Source organism: Mustela nivalis (genome assembly GCF_964662115.1).
Source record: "Mustela nivalis genome assembly, chromosome: 10".
NCBI lineage: Eukaryota > Metazoa > Chordata > Mammalia > Carnivora > Mustelidae > Mustela > Mustela nivalis.
Genome location: NC_139029.1, coordinates 35,298,392 through 35,325,327, shown reverse-complemented (window position 1 = coordinate 35,325,327; position 26,936 = coordinate 35,298,392). Strand labels below are relative to the sequence as shown.

General features: G+C 36.6%; 1 protein-coding gene across 1 annotated transcript in view; it reads right to left on the bottom strand.

Annotated features, from left to right (window-relative positions):
- Nucleotides 1–1,453: 1,453 nt before the first annotated feature.
- CMPK1 (cytidine/uridine monophosphate kinase 1) overlaps nucleotides 1,454–26,936 on the bottom strand; it is a 35,816-nt gene continuing 10,333 nt past the window's right edge. Inside the window, exons 2-6 of the mRNA XM_082687929.1 lie at nucleotides 9,604–9,750; nucleotides 5,152–5,304; nucleotides 3,779–3,855; nucleotides 3,447–3,543; nucleotides 1,454–2,530 (exon numbers count right to left, since the gene is read on the bottom strand). Of these exons, the coding sequence (XP_082544055.1) occupies nucleotides 2,489–2,530; nucleotides 3,447–3,543; nucleotides 3,779–3,855; nucleotides 5,152–5,304; nucleotides 9,604–9,750 (516 nt within the window). The 3' untranslated portion in view covers nucleotides 1,454–2,488. The remainder of the gene's footprint in view (nucleotides 2,531–3,446; nucleotides 3,544–3,778; nucleotides 3,856–5,151; nucleotides 5,305–9,603; nucleotides 9,751–26,936) is intronic.

The window sequence follows — 26,936 nt, the reverse complement described above, 5'->3', positions numbered from 1 at the left end:
GTAGGTAATAAAATACGCCATACTTGTGCCTCAATCCAAATTACTTCTTAAAGGAATGGGATAAAGTCATGCTTTCTACTTAATTCAAGATGTTCAAACACAATACATAGTGCAGAAAATTCTCCTGGATCCTGAACTCTGCTTTTGCCTTAAACCCACATGTTAAATATATGATACTTCTCGGTCTTTCAATATGCTTGAGAGAAGAGAAATCTGAAACAGCAAAGGCCATAGCACAAAATTTATTGGGATTATTTACCAAGTAAGTCATACACACATCCAACATCAATGAATGGACATAAGACTAATTAATTAAAAAAAAAAAAAAAAGGCAAGGCTTCCACTGGGGTCCTTCAAGAAAGTCAAAAACTTCTTGGTTACTGTATCTTTAACAAACAGAATGACCAAACTAATGAAGTCAGATGTATCACAGTCAAATCCTAAACTCAACATTGCCAACATGTTTTTCTACTCAAAAGCAAACAATAAGCAAAGGTTCATAACTTTGTAACTACTGTTTCTTGGTTTCTGTTCTCAAATGCCACAAAAGGATGTTTGATAAAAGGAAGCAAAGCACCTAGTCTCAGCAGTCTTCTTAAAAATCTTGAATTTGCTTTCCCAGTATTGATATAAATATTTAGATTTCCCCATCGGATGATTTTTTTCACTTATTTGAGTAGGAATTAAAAACCTTAGTCTTTACTCTTGCTTCATATTGCAGTTGTTTGATTAAACCACCAGTGACGTTCCTCTGTACTGGCTGGACTAAATCACTAGATAAGAATTCATTACAATATCTTCTAAGAAACCAAGATAATCTCAATACAAATTTTCATGGCTAATATGTTACAGTACTTACAGATACTTTGTTTCTTAATGGTTAAGTCTGTTGAAAAATGTATCATTAATAAGTGAGTCTCAGAAAACACACAGAAATAAATGAACCTATTATAATGTAAGAACATCCATAAATTGCACTCACTATTCCTGATGACTTTATACTTCTTCTTCTTCTTCTTCTTTTTTTAAGTAAACTCCAGTTCAATGTGTGGCTTAAATTCACAACCATGAAGTCAAGAACTACATGCTGTACCACTTAGCCAGCCAGGTGCTCCTATTCCTAATGACTTTAAACGTAAAACCTAATTACACAAAGACAAAATTCCCTACCTGATTTAACCCTGTACACCAAATAGCATAAATGCTAAAAGTAAGAAACATTTTAATAAATCTCACATTAAGAACCTCGGAATTTACTCTGCATTAGTAATGGCAGAAAAAGATAAGGAGAAAACAAATTTCTCAGAGACTTTTTTTAAAGGAAGAATGGATTTAAGGGAAAATTCCTTTAGACTCTATAGCCTTTTTTTTTTTTTAAATTCTGCACCTTTCAATGCTTCAACATGATGCCAACAAACAATATACTAAATAAAAGTAGCCAGGAAAGAAATCAAACATTTATAAGATATATTTATTATTTTTCTGACCAAAGTGCAATGATTTTTAATCTCCTTAAACAAATAACTAAAAAAAAGTATTCAAGAAAATAAAACACAAATGAGAAATTAACCATTAGATGTTTTTACTACATACCAACCCTACGTTTAGTCTAAAAATCAAACAAAAACACTTTGAATGAAGTGTTACCAAAACGCTAACCAAATCATTTACCATAAACCTCGTACATGCATTTCAAGGTTCCACTGCTAGGAATTTTGTTAAGATCAATTTAAATCATTAATAACACTCTATAATAGAGCACAGGAACACAGGTCATTAGATGTGATCCTTGCCCCTTACCCTCAGATTTATGTCAGAATAAAGCTGACAAATCTGCCAGGCTCTGAACCCCCAGTGACCCCATCCCAATCCCTGGAAGCAAAGAAGATGCCCTGTCACACAACTTTGTATAAGTTGTAATAAAACAAAGCCCATTTTCTTACCTTTCTATAGGAAATGGTCAGTTATTTGATATATACTAAAACACTTCCAGGAATTCATTTCATGAATTTACCAAACACATTTTGCAAGAACTGACTATACAAGAAGTTCCTCTGGAATTTGGTCCACAAATTCACTTTAACAGGTTGGAAATTTAAAACTTGCAAGAAAACAAGGAAATGGGGAATCCCTAATCCTAACATGTTGTAATTATTAAAGGGATATACAGACATACTAAAAAGTTTTGCTCACAGAAGGCACACACTATAAAAGGGATATGCTTTCTGAGTAAAAACAAAGAACTAAGCTGATATCCTTCTTTGTTTTGTGAGCACCATAGCTAAGATGAAGTTAGACCCGAATTCACTGTCTACTCCTATAACCAAAAAAATCTAAGATAAAAAATTTAATTTGTCTTACTCTATACTTTCCAGCCATTAATTGAGATGTAATTATGAAAGATTAAAATTGCCTTAAAAAGGGGTTGTAATAGCAGCTATCAAAGCAATATTCAAGCATGATTTCGAGGATGCCTTCAGGTTTAGAGTTAGCCTTCTTTGTCAAAAATCTTCACAACTTCATCAAAAACCTGCAAAGGACAAAAATAATAGTAATTTTAAAAGAAGGTATTATTAAAACACTATATGGCTAAGTTCCTGTTAAAAAGTCAATTTTTTATTAATTTTCAAGATGTATCATTTAAAAAATATTGTAATTCCTTGGTTTCATCTATTTTACTTTAGACAGTAGTAAGTAATATCATAAATATGTACAAAATTGTGAACAAGTGCATTCAATTTTATTAGTATTTTCAGGACAAATTTCTTGATCAATAGCAATTATTTGATAAAATGTAAACTGCTGTGGCTTATTTTTCTAGTTCTGGTTCTAAAGCACTAAGTTCCCTGATGTATCAACTCACCTCTTGGGAAGGAGTAATGGATAAAAAAAAAAAAACCAACAGAACCATGTGATAAACAAGGAAGGTCCAGAAAGGAAGACTCAGGGTGGGAATCAGGGCAAGAGGAGCTGGATTAAGACACTAAAAAGAGCTGCTGGGCACTGAGAGATCACGGATTTTTAGAGGAGAGAAGGGCTGGGTCTGGAAGCCCTGTGCCCCTGGAGCTCTGTGCTCTGTGATGAAGAGATGGAAGCAGCCTGGGGCCCTTGAACTAAGAGGACTGCGATTCACATTAGAGATTTTTAAAAATGAACGTGGTCCAAATCACAGTTCTCAAAATGCCAATTTTCCAGTGCTTGAGAAAAGAGGTTTGGAATTAATAAACTATCCACTTCTTGTGAAGAACAAGTCTACAGTTGTAAAATCTATTTTAGATGCTATTCAAAAAGGAGGGGAAAAAAAATCTCATTTTTCATTTAGTCTCCAGGGTCTTGAAAAGCAAACTAATCTGTCATATCTCTTTTTCTCCTGCCTACATACCCCTTTGCCTGCTAAATCACATTTTTACTCAACTTTTCTTTTAAGGCAAGCTAGGGATACTCACTTCATCAACAGACTTAGAGGCATCTATCTTCTTGACTTTCCCCATTTCTTCGTATAAGTCAATAATTGGCTTTGTTGACTGAAGATAGGTCTGAATTCTGCAAAAGCAGCAAATAATACAAGGTTCTACATATCCTCCCATTCTTCCCCATGTGATAGGGTTGCTCAGAGCACAACCCAGATCTGACCCAACCAACTCTCTTTTTATACCAGACATTTTACATATTTAAGCATGGCATTTTCTTTCCCTGGGCAAACTGAGGTAGGTATTTAATCTGTGCCTCAAGTTCCAAACTTAGCCTAAGGTGGAGATGTATAAAATCTGCAAAGTACCTCTTCTCCAAGCTCTCTCTGTTGTCATCACTTCTACCACTACTCTTTCCCCTCTCAAGGCATCGTTCAATACAGATCTAAAAAGAAAAATAATAAAAAGTCATTACAAAAAAAAAAAATCCAAATTTGCCTTTTATATTTGCCATTCTTTTAACCTGAAAAGAGAACAAAGTTTGAAGAGATTACAAAAAAAAACCCTACATTAAAACTAATTTGTCTAATTCATTAATCAACATGCAAAGTCCTTTTAAATTTAAACATGTGGTTCAATTTATATAAACTAGGTTAAATAAGTACAGAGCATAATAAGAATTCATTCATGACTCAGTTTTTCCCGTGCACTTTTTTTTAAACCGCAATAAAAAGAAGATCTGTATGTGTGTGCTTCCATCGAGGATATATTATTAACTTATTAGGTATGAATTACATGCCTCAAACTTTGTTCCATTTTGCTTACTTTTTGATAATTCCATAAATATCCAAATATTTAAGAATCAACAAATTTGCATTTGAATAAAGTATCCCTTGTTAATCGTGAATAAACATTCCTTAGTTATAAAGCTGTGGTGAACATTCTAAAGTTAACTTTGAAGAATAAGTGAAAACATATTTTTGGGGGTTGGAAAAAGAGACTTAGATTTTTAAAACAACTCAAAGGCTGCAGCAAGTCTCTCCACCAGAGGCACATTTGCAATTCAGCCCAAGAATAGCCAACTTCCTTCAAGGCAGTAATTTAGGTTCGTATTCTTTCAGGCTGTTGGCATTAACTTAATGAAGTTATATTACAGCTGTCAAACAGTCAGGCCTCCTAATTAAATGATCCTGAGAAATTCATTTAGCTATTCAAAGGTATGTCTGGATATGTTACTAGAAGTACCAGGAAGAAAAAGAATGCTTTCTTGCTTTTTTTAAGATCATTTCACTCTTAGAAGATAAAAATCAAGCTATCTTTTTTCCTTTTCAAATCAAGCTATCCTAGATGTTTCTTTAAAATAAAAAGTTTTCCCAACTCCCCCAAAAGTCTTTTCCTAACATCCTAAGGCAATACTCTGAAAAGAGCACATACCTAAGAGGAAACAGCACAGCCTCATTACCTAACATTATTGTAGAAGTCAATTCTTACTTCAAAACAAAGCAAATACTTGTTATCTTGAAAATCAAGCAAATTTTAGATCCACAAGGTTGCTGATACCGAACAGTTTTTAGTACTCCAACAGCAAGACAGTACTGTTCCATTCATCCATTTACCAGTTCGAAGTAAAACTGCTGCCCATATAAAATGCCAAAGATAAGTAAAAAGTCACTTTGTTTTTCCCTAATAGTTGACCATCAGTTAGTGAAAGCCCATGTGAGCAGATGAAGATCTTAATTACCTCATTATTACAGTCAAAAAACAGAACAAAAGACACGTCTGCCTTCCCATCCATGGTCTTGTTCCAACCTTGAAGGTTGTCCTGATTTCTTGGAAACCCATCAATCAAGAATTTATTCTTCTGAGCATTGGCAGCCATTGTGTGATCCATTTCCTAAAAGAAAAGGAAGATTCAGGTTCAAGAGGACATCAACAAAATGTAATTTCTTTCTTTTTTTTTTTTTTCCAGTGTTAACATGTTTAATAAAAGTATATACTAGGTACAAAAGTAGCCTAAGTGAAGGAGTGACTAGTTTCACGAGTTTTTTGGGGGTGAAGGTATAAGAAAAGGTTTGGGGGAGCCTGGGTGGCTCAGTCATTCATTAAGTGTCTTCCTTCAGCTCAGGTCATGATCCTAGGGTCCTGAGATTGAGTCCCACATGGGGCTCTCTGCTCAGAGGGAAGCCTGCTTCTCCCTCTTCTGCTCCCCTGCTTGTGTTTCCTCTCTCTCTGTCAAATAAATAAATAAAATCTTAAAAAAAAAGAAAAGAAAAGGTTTGACTCAGGAGTGGTGTCTATTTGAGGCAATATTTGAAACAATGAAGCATAAGCAGAAATGTAAAAAAAAAAAAAAAAAGCTCCTAAGGTAGATATTAATAAATGACTACAAAATGCTGACAACACAGAAGAAATTAAAATATAAAGAGGTACAGAATTCTATTAATTTTAAATTGTCAGCCAAAAGATTAGTTGAAAAATGTGGTGAAAGGGTAGAGAAGTCCTTTTTTCCAGATTTTGGTTTTTTTTGCTTAAATTTCAATTAACTAACATACAGTGTATTGTTAGTTTCAGAAGTAGAACTCAGTGATTCATCTGTATTATGTAACACCCAGGCTCATCATATCACAGGCCCTCCTTAATGTCTATCACCAAGTTACCCCATCCCCACCCTTCTCCCCTCCAACAAAATACAATTATTTAAGCAGGGTGGTAGAGATACAAGTGTTTCTTTTGTTATTATTATTCCTTAAATCATTAGTAAAGAGTGGAGGGTGCATAAGAAAAAAAAAAAAAAAGACTTAAAGGAAATGATCCAATGTAGTAACTTGGAGCAAGCAAGTATCCCTTCCCAATTTACACGCATACACACATACAATTTTTTCTCTGAAGTTTCTAAATTTTCTACAGTAAGCATTTATTACTTTCACATATACATTCACAAAGTTATGAATAGCAAAAAGAAAACAAAATAAGCAATAACCAGTACCTTTGCTCCAGCCACTAGAGGCCCTATCTTGCCTTCCCCTCCCCACTCCCAAGTCATTTTGCTGTAGGAAAAAGTATGCTCCTTCTGCAGGCATTCAGATTCTCTGCAATAATTCAAATCCAGCTGCACAAAGCTTTGGACAAATATAAAGAGACTGCTAGCAAAAAGTTAATAAATTTTTGACTGAAGCTAATTAAACTTTAAATGCCACTAGCTACCCCATAACACAGGTAGTAGAGTTAAGAATTCAGTCAAGGAAGACAGGAAGAGCAGCACACTTCACGATCTTCCCCAAAGTTTGAGGCCAGAATGTTGAAATATAGGAACAGGAGATGCAGAAATGTAGTCTCCAAATCCTCACTACTGCCAGCCACCATGGGGGTAAGCACTGATGCACGACTCTGACCAGCTCTGGAGAAGCCCCCATTCCAAAGCTAACCAACATCCAGTCCCCTCAGTGCTCAACCTCCTTGTTCCTCAAGAAGAACACGGGTTGTCTGGCCCTCTTATTCTTTCATCTGAGGGTTGGCTTTGTCCCAGCATTTGTTTCTCCAATGTTCTCCAATAATACAAAACTTTCATAGAATGTTTTTGGGCTCTGCTATAGCATTTCTACCTCAATTATGGCAGAGAAAGATTAAGGTGCATCAATATTCTACTCATGCAACATACAGTTACTCAAGGCCTATTACCAAGGAACATGGATAGCCACATGGCTCTTGGGGGGCTCACGGTTCAGCAGGTAACAAGTATGTGTAAAGAAATGTGCTAAGTTCTATGGGGACGTATGAAAAAACAAAGCACCAACTACCAGGAAAACAGCCTGACAGAGAGCTTTACGAGAGGTGGCAGTGGAGATGAGTCCTAAATAATGAAGTGGCAAGCAGACAGGGATCAAGGTACTCCAGACTGAATATATAAAGGCTCAGAAATGAAAAAGCATAATAGCTTTGATGAATCTGAAGTAAGCTGAGGCAGCTGAATATTAGGACACATGTACAGAGTGCTGGGAGATAGGACTAGAAAGTCAGTAGGGGCAAGATTAATGAAGAGCTTACTATGCCACACTAAGAAACTGGTTTTTATTCTGGAAGCAACAGAGGACCACTAAGGAATTTTAAGCAGAATATGCTTATGTCACCTTCTGGGAAAAAATCACCTTGACTGGGGTGCCTGGGTGGCTCAGTCTGTTGAGGGTTGACTCTTGATTTCAGCTCATCATGATCTCAGGTTTGTGAAATCAAGCCCCGTGATGGGCTCTGTGATTGGCTCCACATGTCTCCCCGCTGGGTGTGGAGCCTGCTTGAGATTCTCTAACCCCTCTCCCCTTCTCAAAACAAACAAACAAACAAACAAACAAACAAATAAATCAACCTGACTGCACTGTGAAGGGTAGATTAGAAGGGGCCAAGCATGGATTAAAGGCAAAAAGACTCATGAGGAGGCTCTAGTGATGGTCCAGGAAAGGCAGAGGATCTGAACTAAGGTGACAGTGGTAATAGAGAAAAAAGACTAAGTCAAAGAGGGTTAAGAGGAAGAAAACTAGAAGATCCACTCACTGATTTGGGAAAGTGACGAAAGAGGTGGAAAATACAGGATGGCCCCACATCTCTGGCACAGATCGTAGAACCATTAACTAGAACAGGAGATAAAGGGCGATCACATTTTAGATGATACACTGACTCCCTGAGATACTTGTCAAATATTCAGATGGGTATCTAATAACTAGAAATGTAGGTCTGGAGTTCAGAAAAAAAATGTGTGCTAGAGCATTTGTTAGTATAATGAAAGCCTTGGGGATGGCTAAAAGCATCCAGCAGTAAATACATAAAAGGAGAGGAGAACCATGAATAAAACCTGGAGAACATCATCATTTAGGAAACTTGCAAGGAGACGTAAAAAACAACAGCTGTTGAAGCAGGAAAGAATCAAGAAAAATGGTGTCATAGAGAACAAAAGTTTCGAAAAGACAATGAATGGAGTTACGTGCTATAAGAAAAATGACTAAAAATATCCTCTAGATTTTATAAGGAAGATCACTGGTAACAACAGCAAGAACAGTTTCAGTGAAGATGGAAGCAGAACCTGATGACAGGGTTGAAGAGTAGGAAGTGAAAAATGTAGACCACTTTTTCACAGTGTTTAGTGATAAAGTGAAGAAAGGGCATCAAATCTAGAGAACAGGGAGAGAAGATATATTACGGAATAGAAGCAGGTTACTCCAATCTCTGAAACAAAAGGTAAGAAAGTGTGTAAATGAGCCACTCCTCCTCCTCCTCAAGTTTCTGTGGTTCCATCCAGGTGCTCATATATCTCTCTTCCACTGGGTTTCAACTATTTCTTGCTATTCTCACTCTTGCATTTCTCTTTCACCATTTCTTATATGTGAAAATACCTGTTAACAACTTGTCTTGGGAATCTATAGTGGAGAGATATCACATAAATGCAAGACACCTGCTTTTAAGATGGGACATATTTTGATAGCTGTTAATCTCTGTATTTCATACTGAAGATGGTGATACATTCACCACAAAAGGAAACATTAAAATGGAGAAAAACAGCAACAACGGGATGTCCATGGGAAAAAGGAATAAAGGGAAGGAAGGACGGAAAGGAGGGAGGGAAGAAAGAAGGCTTACAAGAAAACAGAAAAGGCGGCGCCCCTGGGTGGCTCAGTGGGCTAAGCCTCTGCTTTGGGCTCAGGTCATGATCTCAGGGTCCTGGGGTCGAGCCCTACATCGGGCTCTCTGCTCAGCAGGGAGCCTGCTTCCTCCTCTCTCTCTGCCTGCCTCTCTGCCTACTTGTGATCTGTCTGCCAAATAAATAAATAAAATTTTTAAAAAAAGAAAAGAAAACAGAAAAGGGCAAGGAGGGGGAAAGGAAGAAGAGGAGGGGAAGGAAAAAAGGAAGAGAAAATAGAAATGGAAGTGAGACACCGTCTGCATGTTGGGGAAGGATCAAGGACACACATATGGATGTGAAGCTAAGCTAGCTGATCCTAGATCAAGGTAGAGAACGTTTGCTACTGTCCAATTTCTTTCCAGGGGACAGCAGAATGTCCAATACTACCATTCTCAAAACAGCATGACCACCCACCACAAGCAAGATACTTAGTACTCTCATTTTTTTTTCATTACTCAAAGGAAAGGCAGATTTAGTTTCTTATTTCATTGCTGGTTTAAACAGGTTGGCATTCACACTCCTTACCCTCTTTAACAAACTGATGGTTATCTCAACTGGCACAATCTTTCCATCTTTAATGTACTTTTCAATGAGTTCACCATACTGTGAATCTGGGTTCTTCCTTTCATCACGAAGAAGTTCTCCTGCAGAAAGGTGTGTATAACCATATTTCTGAAAGAAACAACACACAGGAGAAAAAAAATCAGAATACTTTCAACACAGGGGCACCTGGATGGCCCAGTATGTTGAGCATCCAACTCTTGATTTCAGCTCAGGTCATGATTTCAGATTGGGCCTCATGTCTAGCTCTGCTCTCGGTGTAGAGTCTGCTTGTCCCTCCCCCTCTGCTCCTCCCCTAGCTTGCATTCGTGCACAAGGGCTCACATTTGCATGCTCATTCTCTCTCTCTCTTTCTCAAAAATAAATAAATAAATTCAACCCAGTGGTAGGACTACCAATTTTTTTCCTTCATGTTAATTTCTATAGTCTAACTTTTCTACAATAAGCTTTGATTGTATATTAAACAAATAATAAATAAATTTTAAGAGATTTCATACACTCAAGTTTGCTTTAAAAACTTCTTAACCTCATAGGGCATGGTAGCTATAATGTTCACACACCAAGAAATCATCCTGAAATTTATGTAACTATTCAAGCCATTAACATTTCACTGTAATCCTTCAGAAACACAATCAAAGTTTAATTGCCATTAGTAATGCCCAAGAAATTAAAAAAAAAAAATGCCCAAGAAATGCCTAAAAAAACCAAATTCAAAGGCAAAAAAACAAATTCAAGGCAAAAAAAAAAAAAAATTCACCACTGTTGGCTGTACCCACCTTCTATAACTATAAAATGCTTCCCTTCCTTAACTTCAACACATCTAAACTGAACTCATCAGCATTTACACTACCCCTGTTCTTCGGGTCTGTTCTTGGTAAATAGCACAAGTCCTACCTCCTCCACAAAATTAACTTTCCTGACCACTGTGGAGGGTGGTCACAGAATCAAGCAGTGACTTCAAATATCACTGTCTTTCTACCTAGACCAGTACATTCCTGACCATTCTTAAAAGTCCATCTCCTCCTTCTCTAGTTGCAACTAGAGGTCTCATCTGTGAAATGGGAATACAGATACCTATTTTATAAGTTAATGGTGATGATTAAGTGAGATAACGCATATAAACTGCCTACCAAAGAGCCTGACTCATAGTATGAGATAAAAGTCATCAATTACCTCCTTGCCATTATGAAGATACTTATCTTAAATAATCTAGAAGCATTTTTATATTATATGTATTATATGCCATTTTAAATTATATATATATACACACACACACACACACACACACACCCATATACATATACACACACAGATCTGCATACGTACTCACTTTAATGGCTTTTATGGGAAGACCAATCAAGAGATGGAAGTGAAATAACAGATACGAATAGTCTATGAAAGGTCAGAATAGTATTAATTATGATTGTGATGATCATTATTATGTAGGACTTATAAATGATGCATTAGGTCAGGGTATAGAGTAACAGTCGAACTACGTCATATAAGATGTACAGTGTTGTTCTGCCACTTCCTCATGACTGGAATGAAAAAACAATGCAGATCTAGGAAACAATTCTGAATAATGAAGAGCTTCTTCCACCACATGAACATACACATTCCCTGTTTTAAATAAAAAGAACTATAAAATCTATTTTTAAAACATTTTAGGGGCGCCTGGGTGGCTCAGTCAGTTCAGTCGACAATTCTTGATTTCAGCTCTGGTTACAATCTCAGGGTCATGAGACTGAGCCCCAAACTGGGTTCCATGCTCAGCGCAGAGTCTGCTTGTCCCTCTCCGTTTGTCCCTCCCCCTACTTGCTTGATCTTACTCTCTCTCTCAAAATCTTTTAAAAAAGTGTTTTTTAAATAAATAAATAAAAAAATAACACTTAATGTTTTAGAAAAAAGTTTTTACTCTCAAGTATCAAGGCACTCAGAACATGTTCAATTTTCAGTTACTATAATCATCTTACCCCAAATTCTTAAGGCTCCCTAAATGGGCTTTTATCTCATCCATAGTTAAGTGTACAATAAAAATTTAATATCTTAAATTTATCTTTAATTTCAACATTAAGATCTGAAGAAGCCCACATTTCCACCCCCCTTTTAAAGAAGAAAGTTCCAGTTGCACAGTTCATAAAAACTCCAATTACCCAGATTATGGTGAGTCTTCTTTTTTTGGACTGCAGAAGCCATACCTTCTTACCCTTTTTCTATTTCTAAACATTGTTGGCTAAACTTGTTCTCTTGTTCTCACTGACTAAAGTAAGCTAGGTAAGGTAGTCAGCAAAGGAAAACAAACTCTAAACAGTTTACTTGCTGACTAAAATTGGGCATAAAGTTAGATGAGAATAAACAAAACTGCAGTGTCACTCATGTCTCTTAGTTATACACCCCCTTCCATTAAAATAACCAAAAGTGTATTTAGTTTTTTAATAGGCTTTTAAAAAAACCCTCCCATTGTTTGCAGAAAATGAAAATACAAAATGCTTAATTATTTAAACTGTTATTCTTAAATTATTTCCACACGACACCATTTTAAAATGCTACTTTGATCACCAAGCATAAGGAAACTTCTGAAAGATGGGTGTAGAAAAGACTATAAAAAATGAGGCGTGACCCACTTTCCCACTATTAAAATTTTCAAAAAGCATTTTGCAACTAGTGTCCATAAAATTTTATAGCAGCTCCATTTCCTACAGCTTACTTTGTTTCCTGCTTGGAAGTCTATGCTTGCTGGATGTTCTCATGTGGTCTGGAGATTATAGCATATGGTAATATTGAATAAATGCAGAGACAAACAGTACTAAACAATGACAAATGCTTAGTGAAACACCAACCACACAGACTGCTCTGTACGAACTACCTCTGCTGCATGAACAACATACATTTAGAAGCCCAGATAGTAATTTGGAAATTAGTACATATGTGTTGGTTTCCTGACACTGGAGTGCTCAAATATGCAAGCTTTATGTTGCATTAAAGTGGGTTTTGGCCTATCACTTTTTTAAAAGAGAAACTAGTTGTAAACTGTAGAGGTATACAAATGGTATTTTTTTTTTTTAAAGATTTTATTTATTTATTTGACAGACAGAGATCACAAGTAGGCAGAGAGGCAGGCAGAGAGAGAGAGAGAGGGAAGCAGGCTTCCTGCAGAGCAGAGAGCCCGATGCAGGGCTCGATCCCAGGATCCTGAGATCATGACCCGAGCCGAAGGCAGCTGCCCAAACCACTGAGCCACCCAGGCGCCCCTACAAATGGTATTTTTGAAATACAAACTCACAATTTGTCAAAGAGAGAGAAAACAACCTTATATGCAGTGTCTAAGGAAACAAGAAATTTAAGTAAATATAACAGAAATCCATATTTCTCATCCGCATTCCATTTTTTAAAATCCTCTATTTACTGCTTTTTTATATTTTTCTCAAAGATTTTGCTGAAGCTTTCCTCTTACCACAGAGTTTCTATAACAAAAAATGGCTATTTCCCTGGTTTCACCGAAACTTTTTCACATTCTCTGAAATTTCCTAGCAATTAAAATCTAGTGGGTCACTAACTACAGTCTTAAGAACATCATTCAAAACCACAGTAGGTTATAAACACTACAAACTAGGATCAATACAATTACAAGCTACTATTCAACTAAAAATAGTTTTCTAGTGACAAATGTATAAACTCAATTCATTTAGAGTAACGGTCTAAACTTTTTACTTTCATTTTCTCCTTTAAGAAATTGAAAAAACAACTCAATAAATTCTTATAAACCACATACTAAGATTTGGAGAGAGAAAAAAGAAGCACCATGTTCTCAATAAGGACAGAATGGCACTTTATTTTCTTAGGTGAATGTTGAAATTTTACAATATCGAATCTTTAATCATCTTGATGGACTTCTTTCACCTCTTAGCAATCATCTTTCCTTCTTTCTTAATTTAGGGAACGTGGTTCTATGTGGGCAAAAACAATAAAAACAATAAAAAACAAAACCACAGCAATAAAAAAGAGCTCAAGGTATAACTAATGTGGGGTGCCTGGGTTGGCTTAGTCGATTAAGCATTTGCCTTCAGGTGAAGTCATGATCACAGGGCTCTAGGATGGAGCCCCACAGGGGGCCTGCTTTTTCCCTCTAGCTCTGCCTCCCCAACCTACCCCCCACCTCACACCCCTCTCCTACTCATTGTCAATCTCTCTCAAATAAATAAATAAATTCTTAAAAAAAAAAAAAAGATAAAAATGATGCATAAATGGCAAGTCCTTGGAGGCAAGAAGAGATCCAGATGGCCAGACCCCTCCTCCAGTTGGTGTGGCAATTAGAAAGCACCATGGGACTGCTTCACAAGAAACGGCATATAGTAGATATATTAGACATAAATATATTTTTAATACAACTATGCACGTTAAAATTACTGGGTGTCCTTTAAATAGTGGACACATCTATGAAGCATTTAAGACTAAGTTTATTTTGCATTCCCTAGAGATTAGTGAACCTTAAAATCTAAGTTTTGGTTATGTACTATCAACAATGTACCTTCAGCAGAACACCCAGAAATGCTGCAAGGACTATCCAGAGCCATCCAGACTCAACAGTCTGCTGCTTGTTGCAAACAATAGCTTTAGAGCCTACAGCCTCCCAATAACATTTTATGTAAGTCTATCATTCATTTCAAAGGTATTTTCTTTTTTTTTTTTTTTTTATAAAGATTTTATTTATTTATTCGACAGAGAGAGATCACAAGTAGGCAGAGAGGAAGGCAGAGAGAGAGGAGGAAGCAGGCTCCCTGTTGAGCAGAGAGCCCGATGTGGGACTCGATCCCAGGACCCTGAGATCATGACCTGAGCCAAAGGCAGCGGCTTAACCCACTGAGCCACCCAGGCACCCTCAAAGGTATTTTCAATAGAACTTTTTCCATTTACTCTAAATGAGATGTCTGATAAGGACATTCCAAGAACAGAATCTGCCAGTCTTGGGGAACTTACATTACTTTGAATATAAAAACCAACACAGTGCCAAGATGCTTACAACTGGTCATTCATTTCAAGTTCCTTTGAAGAAGGGTCTTTCCTATAATCACCATTAAAGAAAAGTTAGCATTAAAAGGGGATTTAAAAAAAAAAAAAAAAAAGTCTATCCAGTGTGAGAAAAGCTGAGCGTAATAGTTGAATTAAGTTGCTAGCAGATTTCCAATCTCATTTTTAGTGTGCCCTCACTGTATTTCCAAATGTATGCCTTGCATTTCACATGCCTATTTAATTGCAAATCTACATATTAACTATAAACTATGAAAGTTATAAACTGAGCTAAATCTTTTCTCAAGCAAAAAGCTGTAGCAGACAGATTTTAAATTAACATGAAGCATACTTCTTTTTCTAATTAAAGAGTGATATTTTAAAGGCTTATATTCTGAAAATAGGAGGGATATAATCCATTCAACTGCATACAATTATAGCACTATTCATTTTCCTCAATGTTTTCCCCTCCATATAAGAAACCCTAATTCAGGCAGTACTTGGAACTTACTTTAAATCCATAAATATTTATTGAATGTCTATGAGGTGCCAGGTCATATATGCTGATTCAAGGAAGCTAATATAGGATGTAGTAGTGACCTGTATTTATAAAGTGACCGGAGCCCTAATACTAACTAATAAGGTAATTTGTCATACTTGCACAACTCTTCCTAAGGAATTCAGTCTTTACGAGCACCTTCTGCTTGGGGAAGCACAGGTGGTGGCAAGAGACAGAACAATAAATAAATCTTAAAGCCAAGGTACATTAGAAGTCACCCAACACTGTTTCCCCATCTGTGTAAGCCTGCGTATCCCTCTAACAGCTTGTAAAAGGCTCTCAGATAACTGACGGTATGGTTACCTGATTATACATATCAAATGGCCCCTATAGCAACCAAGAATTGGAATTTTCACACTCCAATTTCATTCCAGTTGGTCATTTTCAGTGTTTTTCTTTTAATTCATCTCACCCATTTCTTAATCAATCTGTTTCCTCTACATTAGAAGGAGATGGAAAATGGTCAAAAGACAAGACCAGGCCCAGAAACCTCCTGGGATTCCAGGAGCTCAGAAGCAATAATTTGAAAACTTCCAATGCTAATGGACAGGCACAGAGGTCTTGCTAGTCTTAGAAAACACTCTCTGATCTTGTTAATTGAATGATCAATTCATACAGTCACTGTAGGGTCTACAAGCTAAAACACTCATATCACTACCACCCAAATATTGTTGCAGGTGGCCTAAGAGCTTCAAGTTCAGTTAAGTCATTTCCTGTGAGAACACTTGGGGGACATATATCAAACCACTCAGATGAAGCCCTTGTTTCTATTTCACATTAGAGAAGAGAGGTTTTTAAAATATTAAGCAGGCCTAATTGTATCTATTATTTAAAAAAGAAAGTAAGTAACATTAAAATCAGAATATCATTACCTATGTAATATCAAAAGCAATAAAGCCACCCTAAGAGATATAACTACTTGAGAATGCAATCTGTAAAAAGCCTCATCACAAAATAATATTTTAACAGCTTAGGTTCTCCTTAAGGGGTACAATTTATTTGGATTTATAAATCCACTCTTGAGTAAAACGTGCAACAGACATCAAACTCTGAATTCAATAATACATACAAACATAGCATTTCAGCATCTGCAAAACTATCAAACTAATGGAGAAATCCACTTAGAGAAACAAAAAATTCATCAAGAACCACAAGCACACAAGAACTTTGCACGACGTCATATCCTCAGAACACTGAACTGAAAGTTAAGGGATTAGTTTTAAGACTAAACTCTGTCACAGCCTTGTGTAACAATGGAAGATTATGTAACCTTTCTTAGATCTCAGCTTCTTCATTTCTAAAACACAATTAGTATCGATACTATCAGAAATAATATCTATACTACACCATCAGCTACAGCCAAGTATTGTTATTAGCTATTACAACTCGAGGCATCTTCTTAAGAACATACTGCTTAATACATGGTCTACACTGCTAGATTTAAGACCTACTATGAGAGCATTCACATCAGGAAAAAGTTACACAAACACATTCAGGTTACTCCTGGAGCAAAGTCCACAATAATCAGTGGCTAAACTACAATTACTACCAATTAAGGAAAATAACTACCAAACAAGCTCAACAGCAATACAAATGTACAGAAGAGGGGTGCCTGGGTGGCTCAGTGGGTTAAAGCCTCTGCCTTTGGCTCAGGTCATGATCTCAGGGTCCTGGAATCGAGCCCTGCATCGGGCTCTCTGCTCAGCAGGGAGCCTGCTTCCCTTCCTCTCTCTCTGTCTGCCTCTGCCCATTTATTTTATAAATAAATAAATAAAACAAAATATTAAAAAAAAAAAAAGGTAAAAAGAAGGCATTCTGTGCTTCTGTGTTCCTGAACAGAAAGATCCAATACTGTAAATATTTTAAAATTCCACAAACAGGGATGCCTGGGTAGCTCAGTTAGTTAAGTGGCTACCTTTGGCTCAGGTCATGGTTCCTGCGATAGATCGCTAGATCCGGCTCCTTGTAGAGTCAGAAGCCTGCTTCTCTCACTGTCTGCAACTTCCCCAGTTTGTGAACTCCCTCTCTCCCTCTCTCTAACAAATACATAAATAAAATCTTTAAAATAAATAAATAAATAAGATTCCACAAATTAATCTATGAATTTATTGCAATCTCAATGGAAAGTCAACTGGAATTAATTTTTTTAATTCAACAGATTGAACTGATTCTCAGGTTCATCAGACCATAAATGTGAGGAGACTAGCCAAACCTGAAAATAATCTTAACAACTACAAGTGGGAACTTGTCTTACCAGGTAGCATAAAATATTATAAAACTACAGTAATTAAAACAGCATGACACTAGTATAAAAATAGGCAAAGAGAACAATGAAACTCAACAGTCCCAAAACAGACCCAAGTGTCAGTGGGAATTCAATAAATGATAGACTTGGGGCGCCTGGGTGGTTCAGTTAGTTAAGCAGCTGTCTTCAGCTCAGGTAATGATCCCAGAGTTCTGGGGATCCAGACCCAGACTCCCCACTCAGCAGAGAGTCTGCTTCTTCCTCTACCCCTCACCCTACTCTTCTGTTTTGTCTCTCAAATAAATAAAAAAAAATCTTAAAAAAAAAAAAGATAGATTTAGTATCTAAAAACCAATAAGGGGAGTGTCTGGCTGGCTCAGTCAGTAAAGCATACAACTCTTGATCTCAGAGTCCTGAGTCTGAGCCCCACATTGGGCACAGAGAGTACTTAAAAAAAAAAAAAAAAAAAAGGTTAAAAAAACTTAAATGAAGGGGCACCTGCGTAGTTCAGTCAGTTAAGCATCTGCCTTCTGCTCAGGTCATGATCTCAAAGCCCTGAGAAGGAGCCCCATGTTGGGCTCCCTGATCAACAGTAAGTCTGCTTCTCCTTCTCCTTTTGCCTAACCCCCACTTGTGCTCTCTTTAACTTTCTCTCAAATAAATAAAATCTAAAAAAAAAACCAACTTAAATGAAACAGAAATCAAGGAGGAAAAGATTAACTATTTAATAAATGATACTTGTGCAACTAGCTACCCATCTGGGAAAAAATTAAATCAGATTCCTGAATCTTAAATCATCTTCCTGCAAAACTAAAACACAAGCAAAAAAAAAACCCTATGACAGTACTAAAGAAAAATAATCTTGAGATACAAAAAAGGCATTCTAAAACAAGAACCAAGTCAGCTAAGATTTATGTTTGACCACATAAATAATAAAAGCTTTGGAACAGAGAAAGAGAGCATAAATATAATCAAATAACAAGCAAGAGCCTGGAAGAAAATGTTTTCACCATACAAAGGTGAAAGGGGTAATACATACTGTACATAAAGAGATTGTACTAACAAATAAATAAAAAACCTCAATAGAGAAATGGGCAAAGGAAAAGAATAAACAATTCACAGAAAAGAACAGATGCTCAATTCACTGGTAATCATGAAAATGCAAATTAAAACAATGTGATTCCATTTTCCACCCATCAGATTGGCTAAAATAAAAAGACTGCTCTATCTGGCAAGAATAGAGGTAGGGGTCGGGAAAAACGAGCATCCTCATACTTCATGGGAGTGTGAACTGTTTCAGCCTTTTTAGAGGGCAATGTAGCAGAATCTACCAGAATTTAAGTTCACACGCCCTCTGGCTCTGTACTTCCGTCTCTAGGAGCTGTGCTACTGAAATAGTTGCACATGCACACAAAGACATTCTGTAGAGGGGCGCCTGGGTGGCTCAACCAGTTAAGCATCTGCCTTCTGCTTAGGTCATGGTCCCAGGGCCTGGGATAGGGTCCACGTCAGGCTCCTTGCTTAGCAGGGAGCCTGCTTCTTCCTTCCCTCTGCCTGCTGCTTCCCGTTTGTGCTGTCAAACAAACAAAATCTCAAAAAGAAAAAAAAAAAAAAAGACATTCTATACATGAATGTGCAAAGTAAACAAAATCAAAACATTTACCAACATACAAGAGGTTAAATAGATCCACTCTGTGTATTATGAATGAAGTAGAGCTATCTATATGGAAAGCTATCCAAGATAAACTGCTAAGCAAAAAAACACAAGTCATAAAACAATAGACAACATGTGTGCACACAGGTGTGCACGCATTATATCTGAATATAAGGTACATCAAAAAATGGACCAGAGGGGTGTGTGGCTGGCTCAGTCCATAGAACAGGCTACTCTTGATCTCAGGGCCATGAGTCAGAGCCCCAGGTTGGAAGTGGAGCCTACATTAAAAAAAAAAAAAAAAGAAAAAGAAAAAAAGAAAGGACCAGAAACACACACACAAAAAATTTTAAGTGATTACATAAGGAGTACTCTGAGATTGATTAAGAAGAACTTTCATTTTTACTTTATGTATTCTCAAAATGTTTAAATCTTTTATAATATAAATGTATAATATATGCTTTTTAAAATTTTAATTAAAAAATTTAATTAAACATATATGCTTTTACATAAAGCATATATACTATCCACACATCTCTAAATGGCAAACACCACAAAGAAAAATTAATGATTTAAGTGTTTTATTAATATAAAATCCTTGGGGTATCTAGCTGATTCAGTCAGTGCAGCACGCAACTCCTGATCTCAGAGTTTTAAGTTCAAGCCCCACAATGGGTGTATAGATTACTCAGAAATAAAAATCTTAAAAAAAAAAAGAGTGTATATATATATATATACACACACACATATATATGTGTCTATATAAATACATATATATGTATATATATGGGTGTACAGATTACTTAGAAATAAAAATCTTTTAAAAAGTATACATATATATATTCCTAAGAAAACAGCAAAATGAAACTCAAAATAGTCTCACATGAAGTATAAAATCCCTATGTAAAAAAAACATGTAATTTCAAGAAAAAAGGGAAACACTACTCAATCAAAAACTTTTTAAAATTTAAAACTAAATCATTACAGAGTATAGAACAAAAATCAATTCAAGTGTTTGAACAAAAATTTCTCTGTAAAGTGATCCATTCCTGAAACAAAAGAGAAACAAAAGCATAATATAGCAACACAAAAACATACTACATGGGCATGAAGTCAAGAGTTATAGAAGAAGACAGAAAACAGTTCAGTTTTATAGCCTAGAAACAGATGGAAATTTAGAGACAACACTCAGTTGAGAGAATCCAAAAGGCACAGCAGCAAAGGTTTAAAAGGAAACATATTTCAATGAAGTCCTACTCTAGGCACTAGAGTCCAAAATTATAAGCAAGTTTTTTCTGGAAATGACACCTTCATGGCAAAGGCAATATACTCATACTACTTCTAGTCTCCAGAATAACCCCTTGCAGCACTTTCAGAACTTTATTGTGCTAAGCAACCCCTCTCAACTGATTTTTTAGACATAATTAATCTTGCTTAACTTTAACAAAGAATCATCTTCATTTTAGTCCACCAACCTGTGCTAACCGAAGAAAGTGTGAGCAAAATTGTTATTTTTTTTCAAAGATTTTATTTATTTATGTGCCAGAGAGAGAGACCACACAAGCAGGGAGAGCAGCAGGAAGAAGGAGAAGCAGGCTCCCCGTAGACCAAGGAGGCCAATGTGGGACTCCATCATGACCTGAGCTGAAGGCAGACACTTAACCGACTGAACCACCCAGGAATCCCAAAGCTATTATTTATTTGGCTTCAAAAGATAGTACCTGTTTTTACAATTTGGGAGTATAAAGTTTAGTTTCATTACATTTTGCTCAATCTAAAAGTCGACAAAAAAAATGAATAAATGAAAAGCAAAATCAAATCTACAAATACAGAGATTAAACTTATGGTTGCCAAATATAAGGGGGTTGGGCAAAACAGGTGAAGGGAAGTGGGAGACACAGGCTTCTAGTTATGGAATGAATAAGTTATGGGAATAGAAGATACAGTATAGGGAATATAATCAATAATATTGTAATAACATTGTATAGTGACTACACTTGTGATAACTACATCATAACCTATAGAGATGTTGAATCACTATGTACACCTGAAACTAATGTAACATTGTGCATCAACATCAATCAAAGTCAGTCTAAGAATACACTTTTTTAAAGACAAGATTTTATTTATTTATTTGAAAGAGAGAGAGAGAGCATGAGAGGGGAGAAGTCAGGGAGAAACAGACATCCCTCTGAGCTGGAAGCCCCATGCGGGACTTGATTCTGAGACTCCAGGATCATCACCTGAGGCAAAGGCAGTTGCTTAACCAATTGAGCCACCCAGGCACCCCTAAGAATACACATTTTTAATGGCATAGCTATCAAATCCTAGCCGGGCCTGGAATTCGATGTTGGCCACAGATGACTGTACCCATTTTTATAATGTAGAACAGAATATAAGGGACTCCCAGTTCTTGATTAGGGTCTAATTTCTTCCTATAATGGAAAAAGTGGTAAACATCTAGGAAGTTTTACAGCAAATTTTTTTTCCTGCCATGACTACACAACAGAAATAATGCTGGAGACCACCTGCAAAATGGGCAACTTCTCTCGCCCACCTCACTAATCTGACTTAACTTGGACTCAGTTACGCCCTAGAATCAGTCAAGAAAGTAGTTAAGAATCTGTTACTCCCACTCTTCCTTTCCATCTAACACTACCCCCTGCTCTCAGTCCCAAGCATAAGACATACTTACCAACTGTCCTCTTTTTTAGTTTTAAACTTATTTATCAGTCTTTTTTTTTAAAGATTTTATTTATTTATTTGACAGAGAGAGACACAGCAAGAGAGGGAACACACACAGAGAGAGAGGGAAAAGAAGGCTTCCCGCCAAGCAGGGAGCCTGATGAGGGGCTCAATCCCAGGATCCTGGGATTATAACCTGAGCCAAAGGCAGACGCTTAACGCCTGAGCCACCCAGGCATCCCACTTATCAGTCTTTTAATTTATAAATCATAGGCAATAGAAAGCATACCATATGTTCTAATGGGCAAGATATAACACCTCATCAAAATTAAGAATTACTGTGCTTCCAAGGATACTACCAAGAAAATGAAAAGACAATCCACAGGATGGGAGAAAATATTTGCAAATCATATATCTATCTGGGTAAGGGACTTATATCTAAGATATGTAAACAACTTTATTACTTAATAATAAAATGATAACCCAATTCAAAAAATGAACAATTTTTAAAATGCAATATTCTGGAAAAAGATGAAAAAAGGGACAAGAGATCCAAATAGACATTTCTCCAAAGCAGATATACAAATGCCTGGTAAGTATGAGATAGCTGCTCAAAATCATTAATCACTAGGGAAATGCAAAACAAAACCATAGTATGATACCACTTCACATCCACTGGAAAACTATTAAAAAAAAAAAAAAAACAGATAAGAAGTGTGGGCCAGTACATCAAGAAACTGGAACCCTTATACCCAGTAGGTAGGAATGTAAAATGATGCAGCCACTTTGAAAGTCAAGCAGTTGCTCAAAAGGTTAAATATAAAATGTTTGCACATCATCCATCTGACAAAGGTTTAATATCTAGAATAAAGAACTCCTATAACTCAACAACAAAAAGACAACTAAATTAATAAATGGGTCAGGACTTGAATAGACATTTCTCCAAAGATATACAAATGACTGACAAGTCCAAGAAAGATGCTTATGCTAGTCATTAGGGAAATATAGATCAAAACCACAATGAGATACCACTTCACACTACTAGGATGGTTATAATTAAACAAACCAAAATTAATTAGGTGTTGATAAGGATGTAAAGAAACTAGAACCCTCCTACACTGCTGATGGGAATGTAAAATTTTAATAGCTACTGTGGAAAACAGTTTGGCAGCTCCTCAACAAGTTAAAGAACTCATCTATGACCCAGCAATTACATTCCTAGCTATTTACCCAAAAGAATTCAAAACAGACCCAAACAGATGCTTGCATGCCAAAGTTCATTGCAGCATTATTCACAATAGCCAAAAGGTGGAAGCAGCCCTGTCCCACAACAGATAAATGGATAAAGAAAATATACTATGTACATACTATGAAACATTAGTCAGTCATAAAAAGAAAGTTCTGACACATGCTAATGTGTACCTTGAAAACAGTACTCTAAGTGAAATAAGCCAGACACAGCAAGACAAATACTGGGATTCCATTTCTATGAAGGACCCAAGATAGGCAAATTCATAAAGAGAGAAAGGAGATCAGAAGTTAACAGGGACTGGGAAAAGAGAGGAATGGGGACTTACGTGTATATCAGTTTCTGTTTGTGCATCAAACGAGTTTTAGAAAAGTGGTGACAGCTGTACAAAGTGGTGAAAGGGATTAATGTTGCTCAACTGTACATTTAAAATGGTTAAAATAAGAAATCTTGGTTATATTTTACCACATTTAAAAAAAATAAACAATGTAATATACCAAAACCACTGAGTCACATACACTTCAAATGGATGAATTATTTGGTTGTAAATTCTATCTCAATGAAGTTATTTTTTTATTTTTTTTTTAAGATTTTATTTATTTATTTGACAGAGATCACAAGTAGTCAGACAGGCGGGGGGCGGGGGATGAGGCTCCCCGCCGAGCAGAGAGCCCGATGCTCTCAGGACCCCGAGATCATGACCTAAGCCAAAGGCAGAGGCTTTTTAACACACTGAGCCACCCAGGCGCCCCTCAATGAAGTTTTTTTTTTTTTAAAAAGAACACAGGGGAACCTGGGTGGCTCAACCAGTTAAGCATCTGCCTTCAGCTTGGGTCATGATCCTGGGGTCCTGGAATCAAGCGGGGCATTGGGTTCCCTGCTCAAAGGAGAGTCTGCTCCTCCCTCTGCCCCTCCCCCTGCTCATGCTTTCATGCTCTCCCTCCTCTCTCTTTCCAAAATAAATAAATAAAATGTTTAAAAATATATATAATTTCGGAAAAATTACAAACAACAAAATTTCCAAAACAGAATAAGTTAAATATATAATTTACCTCATCTATATGGTATATTGTTATATAGATTATATGATAAAAGTGTATTTATTAACATGGTAATATGTTTACAATATTATAAGTGAAAAAGCAGGTTTCCAGATAGCCTGAACCTACTAAAAAAAATGTCTGGAAGAATATGCCCCAAAATAGTGATTGGTGGTAGCTTTCTCTGGATGGTAAGATTACTGGTAATTTTTATACTTTTTTTTTAACCATTTTATTTATTTATTTCAGAAAGGAGTAGAAAGCATGAGCAGGAGGAGGAGTAGAGGGAGAGGGAAAAGCAGACTGCTCGCTGAGTGGGGAGTCTGATTTGGGGCTTGATCCCAAGACCTTTGATCATGACTGAAGCCAAAGGCAGAACTGACTGAGCCTCCCAGGAACTCCTATATTCTTATTTCTATGTATCTGTATTTTCTAAATTTTGTATAAGGTGTCTATACTACTTGCATAGTAAAAAAAGTAATCAAAATAAGAAGTATGTGCATCTTTAATAACAGGACAGTTAAGATATACATACAGTACTAGCTTATGACATCATCAGGTCATTAGCTCCATTTGGCATCTAATAATCTATTTTAAATATAAATAGCATTTATCCTATAAACTTCCTTAAATCCACTCACCCTTTCTAGGTTTTTTTTAAAGGTTTTACTTATTTGTCAGAGACAAAGAGAGAGAGAGAACACAAGTTGTGTTGTGGGGGAGCAAGTAAAGAGAAACAGGTTCCCTGCTTCTTGCACATCATCTATCTGACATGGGACTGATCCCAGGACTCTGGGATCAAGACCTGACCAAAGGCAGACGCTTAACTGACTGAGCCACCCAGGAGTCCCACCTTTCTAGGATTTTCAAATGTAAGCTAACTCCAAATATTTTCTCTAAGCACAAAGATCTTTCATATTCCGTAGACTCTAAAATACTGTACCAGATTTTCTTGAAATTTATAAACTGATCAGTGTGAGCAATCACTCTCTGTATTATAGCAAACAATGACAATAATGCTTCCCACAACTACTTTTACCTAAATTACTTTATCTCTTTCCTACAGATCTCTTCTAAAATAATAAATGTTACCATCTACACGCTCAGCATCATGTATTGTGCTGAACATTGTAGAAGCATCACCTCATTTCATCTTCCTAACAACTCAGTGAGGTTGGCATTATCATCACTTTACAAATGAAGATACAGAATCAGAAAAGTTGGCGAATACAGCTGCAGGTGGTAGACTGAGATTCAAACCAACGTCTGACTTCAAAGTCCACATGCTTTCTAATTCTATGGGGTATTGTAAGAAAGTTGACCCTAATACCACAATTCTTACATATTTATAATTAAAAAATACATACACACAATTCTGTTTCAGAAAGCTATTCCTTGGGGCGCCTGGGTGGCTCAGTGGGTTAAGGCCTCTGCCTTCAACTTAGGTTGTGATCCCAGGATCCTGGGATCGAGCCCCGCATCGGGCTCTCTGCTTGGCAGGGAGCCTGCTTCACTTCCTCTCTCTCTCTGCCTGCCTCTCTGCCTACTTGTGATCTGTCAAATAAATAAAAAAATCTTTAAAAAAAAAAAAAAAAAAAAGAAAGCTATTCCTTTTCCCACCTTACACATTCTTTGTTACCAGCCTGAAGTTCTATGTAACCATGAAATACTCGGGAATTGATTTAAATACAATTCCTTGGCCCTCACAATTCATACAGCACCGAAGGGCACAGAAAGTATACATATTGACAATGACTGGATAATTTGCCTCTGAATATGACTGCACTGGATTACACACTATCTAATACATACTATCTAACACTTACGTACTTGGGATACAAATGTTTCAGTGTTGGAAGACCACCTACTTCTACACCCCTCCTTTTACAAAAGGGAACATTGAAATAAACCAACTTGCCAGTTAGTGGAGAGGAAACCAGTACTTGAACCTAAGTCTGACTATTAATCCAGAGTGGGCATCCAGGGCAATGCCTAGGTGACAGACCTGGAGACAGTCTTTTGCCTTTAAGCAGCTTACTGCCTTTAAATAACAGAATCTCCTGGTAGAAATTAAAAAGGAAATTCAAATTTGATGTACTTTATCATTCGGTTGTATCCTAGCATGGGGTTGAGAGAAGTTTATCCAAACACAAAGAGCCAGGCATATTGGGCCTATCTACAGCATTCAGCCAGATTCTGACAACCCTCGCTTTACTTTTGCCTTTATGACACCACTACCATTTCTGACACCATTATCATTTCCACTTATCACCTGCCTCACCCAATAATCACTAAGTAAGTAGCAAATAAAGCTGTCCACTATATAACAACCTGTATTAGCCATTAAGTCAATTCCCAATCACATTATCAAAGCCTCTGGGCTGTCTCTCTACTCCCTATAGACACCAAGAAAATATTAATTCATATTATCTACCTAAATCATACATAGTTATAAAGGTAAATCTTATCGGTTAAATTAAACACGTAATACTTTCCAATGGCACACACCAGTGATAAATACATCACGGAAGTTCCAAACATATAGTGAGCAGGGAAGCAGTCTTTTATGTAGCCCCAAATAAAACATATTTAATTGTTTGTTGATATAAGATACAGCCTAATGATGAATAAAACCAACTTTTGGGTCTTCTAGAGAAGACTGATGGAAACCAGGCATAGAAAGCAACTCATGGGACCCAGTCCTTCAAAGAGAAAGTTTCTGAGAATGGTAGGTAACAACTGGTGCTTTTTCCTTTGCCAAAGTAATGTTTTGTTAGCTTTATTTACCAGGCATCATAAAACTGTTGGCAAACAATATGTCTACTCACACCTGTTCTTTATTAAATTCTAGATGCTCT